Source organism: Dasypus novemcinctus, chromosome 15 (assembly GCF_030445035.2).
Source record: "Dasypus novemcinctus isolate mDasNov1 chromosome 15, mDasNov1.1.hap2, whole genome shotgun sequence".
Lineage (NCBI taxonomy): Eukaryota > Metazoa > Chordata > Mammalia > Cingulata > Dasypodidae > Dasypus > Dasypus novemcinctus.
In genome coordinates, this window is record NC_080687.1 from 100,269,395 (window position 1) to 100,282,332 (window position 12,938).

Below are 12,938 nucleotides of genomic sequence, written 5' to 3' on the forward strand. Positions count from 1 at the left end.
ATAGTGTCAACAGTGTAATTATTAAAACTATGAAAGTCTATTGCTGCTGGTAGACTTGATTATATATTGTACTTACTATATTTGTAATATATCCATACCCACATACCCTTCTACAGCAATATAACAGCAAGGCTCTATATATTGAATTTATTGGCAATTGAAGAGATTTTCAATGTGTTCTCAATTTTGTCTCTCTGCACAGTCTTTATAACCTAACAACCTTGTTAAGTTATGACTCGACTGTACCCAAATGAAGATTCTGCAACTGCTGGGCTAGGAGCCCCAATTTAAGTATTTGAGAACAATGCTCAATGATGACTCCATGCTCCAGTCAGATTAGTCTGCTAATAGGAAACGAGAGAGCACACTCACATGAATACACGTGGTCGACCAACGGTGGACTTCACGTTGAGGTTTTTAAAAAGTTCCGGAGCCATCCCCGTTCTTTAAAAATAACTGAAATAGCAAGGGTTTGACGTTATAAATATTTATTATCAGTTCTGGGTTAAAAAGTCTAAAAAAAGAAATCTTAACATAGTTATTCTGACTTTAAGGCTAATTATTTTTATTTTTAAAAGAGTATTTAAAAAGAACACCAAGTTAGGAAAAATCATATTTTAATTTTGCAATAAGTTTACTAATATATACATTAATACCAATCATTTAACCCTGAAAACAATCTTCACTTATACAATGTAAAAAAATTTTTTCTTGACAATAAGTGACTAGAAATATTCCATTATCATAAAGCTAGACACAGATTTTTTGCTCCTTGGAGCCAAGTTAGGAAAGTAAATTCATAATTATGCCAATGGAAAGCACCAAGACAGAACTTTCTTGCACTTAGGGCCTGATTGGGTTGTAGTTAAATATAATCCCTACCAATATACATATAGAAGTCTAGAAACAATGAAGAATGCCCACTTTAAACATAAAACAATAAAGCAAATCATACTTGTTTTTAAATTAATGTAACAATTTTGCAAAATATACTCATGTCACTTTTCTTCATTAGTTCACTTTATACAATTATGATTGTGCCACTTCTGTTAATTTGTTGTCACACTGAAGTAAATACATTAAATTATGTGGATTTGCTGTAACTAACTCATCAGAGCTAGATTTACTAGCTCAAACCATCTTAACTGCAATTCATTCCAACCAATGAAACAGATTATTATTTATCTTTGTAATTTTTAAAAACCTGAGCCGGATGAGATAGTGTTTGTTGAAAGTATGTGTTTGTGTGTAGGGGGGGAGAGAAAGTGATTGCAACCCAGGGGGAAGAGTGACATACACAACGAGCTTACACAGTGGCCCAGCTAGTCCCTGAAAGGACTGGGTGGCCAGACATGGAAATACCCACAAACAAACCTAAGACTGAGCAATGGGGATCTAGGGACTCTGTCACCACAAGGAAGAGCCAGTGACAGGTTTGGAAAATAAAGCCCACACCAAGCAGTGAAGGTGGCTTTTCAGGTGGGGCTCAGGATTGACTTTGGCTGCCCCTGGAGCAATTCCCTGGGGTGGGAGCTAAGGATCCCTGGACCTTTCCCAAGGGGTCTTTCTAGCAGCCTCGGACAGTGGCCCTCTGCCTCCCTCTGAGAACATGAGCAGGACCCCGAGCAGGAGCCTGGGGGTCTCACCTCCCAGGCCCACTGTTTCTCTCCGGGCAGGGACCCTCCACGCTCTGCGTGCTTCCCTTCTGGAGGCAGGGCCAGAGCGAGGAGCCATCACCACCCGTCCTCTTCCCCTCAGTCTCCTGTGCCATGGGGTCCCTGAGTTTGAGGTAGCGCCAGCATACTGGATGCTGTACAGCAGTAACATGTGGAGTCAGGCGGGCCACTTTACAACTCAAGCAATCAAAATTCAGCATCGGCCAGTTCTTGTTATCTCAGTAATATTTCTTACCAAGATAGTTTCTCCACACAACTTATAATGTGCAGAGCCAAAAACAGAAGGAAAACATTGCTGAAATATGACAGATTTCCTTTTTAAGGCTCAGCATTGATATTCCTTAAAGGATGAAAAAAGAAACGTATTTCTTTTCCACTACCTACTTTCTTGCCCTTGGCTTTGAGGTAAAAGAGCACTAAGGCTCTGAGGCTCCTGTTAGGCCAATCAAAGGCCTCTCCTGCCCCTCCACCCCCACCCCCACGGCAATCCCAGAACGCCTTGGGCCGCCTGCCTCCCCAATCTGCAGTCCCATCTCTGGGCAGGTCCATACAGCTCTTCACTTCAGTTCCCAAACCCAAAGCATTTTTGAACCAGAATGGCAAAGTTGCATTCTTTAAATGCCAGCCATGAAATCATCACTAAAAAAAAGAAATTAGTCATATTATACGTACACAAATGGAATAACGTTCTCTCCTTATTAAAAGGTACTTTATTTGGTCTGCTGAAGACATGCCTACAACTGCTTCCAAAAGCCCTGAGGAGGAGCCTGCTACCACATTTTGCAGTTTGTTATTTGTTCCAATGTTGTCAGGTTCTTATAGGCAGGACATCTTTCGTGAAGATACCCAAAATGGGCATGTTAGGCGGAGAGAAAACTTCGTGTATGATTCAGAGAATTTCAGTCACAGGAAAATAGTTATCTAACCTGCCTATACATGTGCCTTCTCCTTATCTGACCCCATGAATTACATTTCCTTCTATACAAACAGTCAGATCTGAGGATCAAGTTCATATCCACCGTTTCAAGTTCCACTCTGAAGGTTCGACATAACATGATTCTAAAATCATACTAGCATTCAATTTCTTTTTTTGTGTGTGTTTTTCCTATATTTGTCCTAAGTAAGTTTTGTGGACCATAATATTTAGGAAGAATTAAACTGTGAAGTTCCAATAAATTCTCAGTTTATCAAGATTCATAATCTCTTAGCTCAATGCCATACAACTTCTACATTTTACAAGAAAATGGACAATAAGTGTTTCAAATAAAAAGTCCTTAGCTCTGTGTCATAAATAGATTTGGGTAAAACCGCAAGCCTTCCACTGAGTCATCTCGGCATAGATGGCCCATCTTTTCTGCAAGAAGCAACCTAAAATAAAAGAGAAAAATAAAAACTAATCAGGTGTCCATTCAGAATCACGAACACAAGTTGTTAGAAAATATAAGGACCATATTTACCGTTCTTTGGCCAGGAGAACAGACATTCCCACAAGTTTGGCAAACTCTTCTGATGTTAGGGATCCCTTTTCTGAAACCTAAAAGAACGGCACAGCAGAAAAAAATATGGTAATTTAGGACATCTGAGTACTAAACTAGGGAGAATGTCCACCATATTCTTAGGAAATAAAAATTTGCTGAATTTTCTACTAAAATCAAAGAATATTCATGATTGAACTAAATCTTCACTACTGTTTAATTCTACAGGAGTTGGAAGACACAAAACAAATATAGTAGAAGCTAAAATATCAAGATGAAGCCCTCTATAAATGTAACAAAGACACTCTACTAAAACCTAAAAAAAATTCTCTATTTGGAAAAGGAACATACAACAAATTCTAAGTAAACGCATTAGAGACCTTATATATAGGTTTAGCTCAAAATATGTGATAGAAATATCTGTGGTCTTGGAGTTTTCATCTGGTTAAAATAAGATGTATAATAAACGGAATTATTCAAAATATATAGGCTCATCACAGAGATTGTGAAGGCAGTAATATTTCAAGTATCTTTATGAATAATAACAGCAGTTTGGCCCATAAAATCTGTCTAAACTTTAATTGCTTTTCATATTTCATGAAACGTGTGATGTTTTAGAATGCTGTTTATGTAGTCAATACTAGAGAAAAAGTTCAATTAAGTATAACATTCAGATTAACAAAATTAAAAACTTGTTCTCAACACTAAGTCTCAACTAAGGCTTATTATTCCCCACTAATTCTAATTCTCCTTATTTATAAGATTTTATGAGTGTCAATAAACATGAGTTTCAAAGAGCTTTTTAAAGTATAATATTGATAAATATTTATAGTTAATGATTAACTGTTTGAAGCATTACTTTTTACCAAAGTCAAATTCAAAAGAAAATCCTGTTTCTAAAATTTCTAACATTTGAATCTTCATAGCAAAGCTCTAATAACTAGAGGAAATCAGGTTCACATACTGTCTCTAGGGCCGAGGCCACCATTTCCTCTTCTTTGTGGGACTGAAGCTCAAGTACCATGACGCCACTGTCAAAAACTCGGAGCCTGAAAATCGCAAATGGGAAAACAAAGAATTATCGCCAATTACCCACGCTTTTTATTCTCTTTAATGCCCAGGTATGAGGGCAATTATTAACACCAAAACAACATTTAAAACATTACAGTTCAACATTCACATTTCTAAGTCTCCAGAGATTGAACACAAAATATACCAGGGAAGAAGAGGTGGTTATTTGAACCTCCCGGAAGGAGCCCACGATCTTGCTAACGCCCCAAATTGGCAGTCTGACTCCTGGCTCCCCTAGGACACACGCAGCCCTGATGAAGGTGGCAGCGGGTGACAGAGTGCGTTTCTGACGCCAGGTGCATTCTGGGCACAGGATGTAACTTCACAAGGGCAATATTCTGGCCCTCCCCACAGGATGGCTGTCCTGTCTACCCTATGCACACATCCTGCGGTGGTTCCTTTACCTGAGAGGTAATTTCAGTGGTTCCAGCATCTTGCACGCATTCACTAAATCTTCTGGTGAGAGCAACTAGTAGGGAAAAAATCCAGTTTACATTACAAATTAATAGACTGATGCTATCTAGTTGAAATGATCACAAGAACAAGAGAGGAAATTTAAAAATTTTAACTTATCAAGGATTTTAGATGACTTAATCATTATAAGGCAAAAGACGTCCATACATTAAAGCTATACTATCCAAGAAAAATGTAAAGCAAGCTGCATATGTAATTTTAAATTTTCTAGTAGTCACATTAAAAAGTGAAAAGAAATGAACTTAATTTTAATATATTTTAATCCAATAGATACAAAATAGTATCAATTCAACATATAATCAATATAAAAAAATGACTGAGCTAAATAAATTTACATCTTCTTTTGTTTTGTTTTATTAACTCTAGACTCTTGAGCAAATTACTTAACCTTTCTGTTGTTGATTTCCTTATCCTTAAAAAGGGAGTAATAGTACCCATCTCCTAGTATTATTGGGAGAATTAAGCGAGACAAAGTACTAACGACTTTCACACGGTGCCTGGCATAAAGTACCCAATAGTAACAACTTGCATTTGTTTCTGCTTTCCTGATTGCCAGGCATTTTTGCAAAAGCACTTTAACTCTGTAAGGAAGGTTTTGCTGTCTTCATTTTAGACAAGAGGAAATGGCTCACAGAAAAAGAACTTGCCCATGTTCACTCAGAAATAGACAAAATAAGGCAGAAACCCAGGTCTTTTTACCCAAAGCTGGAGCTATTTGCAACCCTGGCTATCTTCAGAGAATGCCTCACCTCCACATTAACCATCTCAGTTCCTCAAGCCCTGGGGCTGGCTTGGGACTAGACTGGCTGTTGGAGAGGGAACCTGACGGGGGCTGAGGCAGCCTTCTGCCCTGTGTGCTGCTGCAGCAAGAGGAGGATCTGGGGCTGCAACAACAGAAGACAGGATAAATCTGATCTCCTAACTTCTCAGAACTAAATTAGCTGAACAGAAGTCTGAATCTAGTAAGAGAAAATGCACACCTAATAATCTTTGATGCCGTCTTACACTTACACATGTGTATGTATGTGTGTTGTTTTTTATCGTTTGGATGACAGCTAAATAAGTCAATCAATCATTCAACAACTAATTAGCAATAATTTTTAGGTAAAACTAGTATTCTAGATACATTATACAAGAATCCTTCCTTTAAGAAGCTAACAGCTTCTTACTGGAAATAAGACAACACACACATTAATAACTCTACTTCCTGGTAAAAAGGCAGAAGAAACCAAGAGAAAGGCCGGCACAGCGTGGTGGGCATTCAAAGGACAGAGAGAACATTTCTAGCTAGACAGGCTTTGTGAAAGAGGTGGCACTTCAGCCATACTTGAAGGGCCTTAAGATTTGGACACTTGATTGGGGAAAGGACATTCCAGGCAAAAAGAATTATACAAATAAAGGCACAGATGTAGTAAAGTGTGGGATCATTACAGGATAAAACAGGAATAATTTGACTGTGTTGGTGCAAACACAGGAAGACACAAGAAAATTTAGACACATCACCTGCAGGACAATCAGTGGGCAAGGAGGGCTAGATTAGGCTCAGGAGGGAATTTCCTGGGTGGCGTGCAGACCTGCTGAGTGTGTGAGAAGAGTACCAGCAGCAGTATACAACCCACTGGAGAAGGGAGACGATGCCAGGAGACCAAAGCCATGGCCGCTTTTCCCATTATCCAGGGAAGGAGAATGAATTGTGTAGGACCTGAATCCACACGGTGAGCAGAGAGGGCAAGGCCCGAGCATGTCACTGATGGAGGACCTGCAACCTACCGCTGACACCAGCTGCCTCCTTTTGAGCTCGGGGATGGGGAGGCTCAGAAGAGCAGAGCAGGCTTGGTGGAGAGAACGAGCAGCGGGCTGAGCGCGGCAGGGTGCGCAGGCCTCAGCTGCGGCATTCTGGTCTGAGGGCTAAGAAACAGGCTCCAGAGTCGGCCCGGCCTGGCCCAAACCCCACGCAACTGGGGGCTCCTGGTGTAGCCCTGGTGTGGCCCTGTAAGTGAGTTAATCTTCCTGAGCCTCAACTTCCTCATCCCTAAACTAACCTCATACAGGGATAACCAAAGTAGCCACCTCCAGAAGCTCCTGGGGGAAGTGAGGCAGCACAAGCCGTCCCTGGCAGTATGCCTGGTGGGTAGTGAGTGCTCTGCAACGGCAGTTACTACTCCTGTTCAAACAGGAATCCAGGGCAGCGACTCGGCTTGAGGGACAGGGCTGAGGCGGGAAAGGCATGCATGTGAGTAACCTGTATGCAGGTGGCTGCTGATGCCACAGAGCCGCCCCTGATGGCAAGGGCACAGAGTACCTGACAGAACGCTGGAGGCCAGCGGGCAATGGGAGCTGAAGGGGCAGGGCACACTGTCTGTATTACTACAAGCCAAGCTGGAGCCAGGTGAGTAGGCAGCTATTACAGAGAAAGCGCCTCATGCACAACCTTATCCATCACAATACACACCGGCCATTTGAGCTGAAAGGTATCACTCAGTACAAACTCAGAAAACTGAGTCCCAGAGAGGTTAAGTACGCTGCTCAAAATCGTTCCGCAAATCCCTGGCAAAACCAGGAACAGAATCCACCTCTGGATCCCAATGCCATATTCTTTTCACTGTACCACAAGGATTCTTAAAACAGCTTTGATATTCACCACTCTTCCTCAAATCATGTTCACTGCAGGAGAATTTGTATTATATTGAGAAAGTCTATATTTAGTTAACAGAACATCTAAACGTTCTATTCTTACTTCCATTCCTCGAGCACGGTTTACTAAACAGTACACCTCCGTAAGTGACATTATCCCCCCTCGCTCCTGTTAAAATATAAAATTAGTATTATATCACAATAGCACCAGTTAGCAATTCTTAACAGAAATCAGAAAATTATTTAAACTTTAAAACTATATTTACACTATATTTTATATATTTACACACAGAGAAACCTAGTCAGGTATGATGGGGCATTTCAAATTCAATACTTAAATTTTAATGTCATTATTTCTGTTTTAACATTTACTTAAATGATCAAAATGAAAAAGGGCTCAATGCCATGTTTCAAAATGTGTATTTAAAGATTTTTAAATTATTCCAACTAGTGAATAAAGATGAAATTACTGAATTAAATAAGAATATCATCATTTTGCTACCCCTAATAAAACAACAGGTCTAAGTAATGATGGTTCATGGCTGCTAAAATCACAAAACAAGACAGGCATTATGTAACTCCTGATGGAAGCACATACCACCTTCTATGAAATATTCTTGCCAGAACCTTTAGATATAGCCACCAGTTCATAGAGAACAATAGGACGGAGAGCAGTTAAACACCACTACAGAGATACAATCAGAAAAATTCAGACAAGAGATTCTGTAAGATAAACTAGTTTTTTAAAAATAAATTGTAGGGGACCAAAAGAGAGGTGGTGAAAGGAGAAATCTAGGGATTAGAAAAAGAAAACTCAAGACAAATCAATCAGCTGCAATATATTCTGATTTGAATCCAACTGTAAGAAAAAATTTAAACACTACCTGGATATTTGATATTAAATTATTTTTATTTTTTTGTAGTGAAATGAGATTATAGTTATGTTTAAAAGAGTTTTATCTTTTATAATTACATACTGAAATATTTACAGATAGAGGATTTACTTTTAAATGAGTGGAGGGTTAGTTTACAGATGAAGCTGGATGATGGGTACATGTGGAACCATTATACTACTATATTTTGGTAAATCTTTTATTTTTTCATAATAAAACTGCTTTAATAAAGTTCTGATTGCAATACAAATTTACAATATGAAATTACTAATTACTAAATAGTATACTACATATTAGAGAATACATGGGAATATAGCTATATAGAGAGATCACATATTTCCTTCTGAAAATAAGGAATAAAAAACTCCCTGGGGCACGGATGTGGCTCAAGCACTTGGGTGCCCACTTCACACGTGGGAGGTCCCAGGTTTGGTTCCCAGTGCCTCCTAAAAAAAAAAACAAAAAACAAAACCAAAACAAACAACAAGCAAATAAATAAAGAAACCAACTCAGGGAAGCCAATGTGGCTCAATGTTTTGAAAGCCGGCTTCCCATATATGAGGTCGCAGGTTCTATTCCCAGCCCTAGCACCTAAAAAAAAAAATTAAAAAAAAAAAACAAAACAACTTCCTATCAAATAGATCTAGAAAGCTGTAGCTATCTGAAATAGAAGGTGAAAACAATTTAGAAGGTTGCTGACAATTACTACTAAGCACACTGATTTAATTTAACATTTATGAAAGAAAAAATAACAGAAATGTTTACTAGTAAACACATTATAAAAAGAGTTATGCTCTTAAGATTTTTGACGACACTGAAATAGTTTCACACAGTTTTTAAGGAACAGTTTCCAGGTTTGGTTTTTACCTCTAAAGGCCCCTGCAGTATTCCAACCAGCTGTTTGGCCAGTTGCATGTGGTACTGTGTGCCTGAGCCGTAGGTTTCCCTGGTAACTGGGTTAGCTATTCCCATGCTGAGCAAGTAGGATTTAAACCTGATAGTCTATAATGAGAGGAGGAAATATATAAAGATACTATCCAGAATTAGCACCCCTCCCCAACATTTCAAATTCTTCAATTATAAATGCAATAATATACAATATTTCTGTATTTACCTATTTCTTCTACTATATCTCTGTACCATGAACTATAAGGTAGCAGAGTTCCTTGAGTAAATCTAGATATTCTTCTTCCTTCTCCTATCTTGGTAACTCACACTCTCTCACAAGGTTGGGGCCAGAAAAGACTAGGATAACAACTATACCATATTTAAAGCCAACCAAATAATGCAATCTAAAACTTAGAAAATGGCCATGGCCAGACTGTAGACAAGTTTAATGAAACAGATAACAGATAAGTATAAAGCAATCACCCTATATACATTTTAATACCTCTCTTTTCTATACATTAAGAGAAGGTATTGTGATAACCTTCATTTTTACTAGAATGAACCAAGTTTTTATGGTCAACACTGTCTTTTAGTGTTCTCATTTATCCCCAAGTCCTAAAAGAAATAAAGCACTACATTAAGAAAGAAAACTGGTAAACCAGCAAAACTTCATTATGTGATTTGTGTAATCTGGTTTCTAATGCCTTAAAATGGCAACCAGTTTACCTCATCTTCTGTGATGTCACCTTGTTTGTCTTTAATTTTATTAGCAATTGATTTCGATAACTCCACCATTTCCTTAGCCTGTCAAGAGAAAAGCAGAAGACCAAAAAGAAATAATGTCCCCAAAATGTCTGATAAAGTGTATTTCAAAACCATATCATAGTTGGTATGAATTAAATAGGCATAAATGATATATACCTTGACCATGAGCTTGCTGAGGTCCTCAAAGGCCTGAAGTGAGAAACACATGTTCGTTAGAATCTGCCTAAAGGGTTAAAATGCTTTAAAGCAATGAAGCACTCTTTCACTATGTCATTCCCTGTGATAAAAATTTATGAAATTTTCTTACAAGTATCAATTTATTTAAGTATTTATGCAAAAAATAAATCTACCCTACTCTAAGAATTCAGCTTAAAGAAATCATAAATTTTCTAAAACAAACTGTAAAAAAAAAAAGCTTTTCAAATGTTCAATGAGAAAGAGCTATTATTGATTAAACAAGCAAAAGATGACATTAGTTATAGGTCAGAAAATATTATTTACTGTACTTTGACAAAAGAAAATTTTTCACTGGTTTTTCCCAAAATCATCTACTGGCAGAAGTCAGGAATCAAAGGCATTGAAAAGCCTTGGTGTTGAAAAAGGCAATAAGCAGCTGGTAAGAATACTTTTTTAAGCATAATAACTTCAGCTTTAATAGCAGGTGTGTTACAGCTGAAGCAGAAAACCTCAGCCTTTGAATATGAAAAGATGATACTTGTAGCTTTGGGTATGGTGGATATCACAGAAGAAAAGCATTCAAATGCTACCAAAAAGTACCTATATAAATTTCATCAATTGTTTAAGTCACTACAGTGAATAGCCACTTCAAAGGCTTCTTCACACAACATCAGACATATTTTATAATAAATTCTTTCAAGTGATCAAAAAATATACTCCAGAATTATTCCTAAACGATGTGTATAACTGTTATTTTCTAAAGTCAATTAAGAAATGTGTCATTAATTGCAAAGTCTTTCCATCTACATAGAATAGTGGTCAACAGGCTTTGATCAGCTTATGCCCATCTTAATAACATGCAGGAAAGTATCCCCCATCTGCAAAAGGATTTTTCTAAAAGAATAAAGTGTGGTGTAAGGCTCTTATGGCCAACTCACTAAGGCTAATACAGAAAACAAAAGGGAATGTGCACACACCTAACAGGAATTTCCTCAGATAAACAAAAGGCTTAAACACTGAATTCTTATCAGCAACAAACAGCAGATGCAGGAAACGTTTTGTGGGAAACTTGGGGCACCAGCTCTCAAATTAAATCATTTCTAACATTTAAATTGAGGGCAAATCACACACCAACCTAGTTTTCAAAAATAAAACACACAAACCTTTTACACACTTAGATTTTTACAACGAATACAGAAAGTATTAATATATTTTTATTTGAATAAAGAAATTTATATAGTAAATCACTTTATTATATTTTCATTAAAAATATGCTAACAGTAGGAGTAAATTAACATATAATACATAAATTAACCCTTATTTCTTATTTGGTCAATAAAAAATAAAAGTAAATATTTTAATGCCTTTGAAAAATTATCTACAAAGTATTTTAATTATAATAAAATACAAAGTTTCTCACTTTTATCTCTATTATTATACAAACAAAAGCTTTCTTACTTTTATCTCTATTATTTTAGTAAAATTTGGAATTAGCCAATTGTCTAAAAACTACCTACAATAAAAATTAAAAGCAATATAGACGCATATGCAAAACAGATGCACACACCCATTCTACTATTTTATCTACCGGTTTACAGAACCTTCCATCCCTCCACAATATCCACGGTCAAATTTCCACTCCAATTCTGAGAAAAACGGCATCTGCTTTAAAACCACAGGGTATCCTGATCTACCGCATTATTCTGACTTTCAGTCATTATTTTGGTTACCAGCTTCAGTAACTATTAATATATTCTTTTTTTTTAAGATTTATTCTTTTATTTCTCTCCCCTTTCCCCCTACTGTCTGCTCTCTCTGTCCATTCGCTGTGTGTTCTTCTGTGTCCACTTGCATTCTCAGTGGCACCAGTAATCTGTGCCTCTTTTTTGTTGCATCATCTTACTGCATCAGCTCTGTGTGTGAGGCACCATTCCTAGGACAGCTGCTCTTTTTCATGTGGGGTAGTTCTCCTTGCGGGGCGCACTCCTTGTGTGTGGGGCTCCCCTATGTGGGGGGCACCCCTGCGTGGCATGGCGCTCCTTGTGCATGGCAGCACTGCGCGTGGGCCAGCTCACCACACAGACCAGGAGGCCCTGGGTTCAAACCCTGGACCTCCTATATGGTAGGCGGATGCTCTATCAGTTGAGCCATGTCCACTTCCCTTAATATAGTCTTGAATTTTCTGTTTCAGTACTCTTGATTCTATACCTTTGCATATGCCATTCCCTCTGCCTGCTCATCTTTCAGGCCTCCATTTGGATGTTACTTCTGCTAACAACCATTCCCTGACCCCAGTGGAAGTCAGGGCCGTATTATGTGTTCCTGTTGCACCCTGTATTTTCCCTAACACTGCTTTTCCTGTACTGAAGATAGCTCCTGTTTGCCAGCATCCATAGCATCTGGGGCAGGGCCTGGCACAGGGTCCGGAGCAAGGACTATCTGCTTGCTGAATATATCAGTGACCCACATGATAGAGCATACTGCTTGTGTAGAATCCTTTGAGCTGTGCGATTCCATGAAAATTAGATGGAAATAGAATGTATTTCATAAATTAATGAAAACATCAGTTTGAATATAATAGCAGGTTACTATGGCAACATTCAGAAAAAGGAATATAAATAATGCAAAATAAGCTCATCATTTCACATCATCTCCAGAAGTATCAACACAGAAAGGATGACAGTGAAAGTCACTGAAAGAGGACGGTGATAGCACCTTCCCCCAGTCTGGGTGGTGAAGAGGGTGCCAATGGGGCACAGGCCTTCAAATCAGGATCCCTGAGTTCTCACCCCACTGGCTACAAATCTAATCCCTAGCTCTGAGATAATTACTTCTCTGGATAATAAGAACTCTTCTAAAGGCAAACTGTTGCAATTTTATGGCTT

The 12,938-nt window shown here is 38.1% G+C and overlaps 1 protein-coding gene across 2 annotated transcripts in view; it reads right to left on the bottom strand.

Annotated features, from left to right (window-relative positions):
* Positions 1–471: 471 nt before the first annotated feature.
* The window catches only part of VPS36 (vacuolar protein sorting 36 homolog), a 54,148-nt gene continuing 41,681 nt past the window's right edge, over positions 472–12,938 (bottom strand). For both annotated transcript variants that reach the window (XM_058276747.2, XM_023586428.3), the window contains exons 7-14: positions 10,033–10,065; positions 9,838–9,915; positions 9,091–9,225; positions 7,434–7,499; positions 4,627–4,691; positions 4,116–4,200; positions 3,134–3,210; positions 472–3,044 (exon numbers count right to left, since the gene is read on the bottom strand). In XM_058276747.2, coding sequence (XP_058132730.1) covers positions 2,951–3,044; positions 3,134–3,210; positions 4,116–4,200; positions 4,627–4,691; positions 7,434–7,499; positions 9,091–9,225; positions 9,838–9,915; positions 10,033–10,065 — 633 coding nt within the window. In that variant the 3' untranslated portion in view covers positions 472–2,950. The remainder of the gene's footprint in view (positions 3,045–3,133; positions 3,211–4,115; positions 4,201–4,626; positions 4,692–7,433; positions 7,500–9,090; positions 9,226–9,837; positions 9,916–10,032; positions 10,066–12,938) is intronic.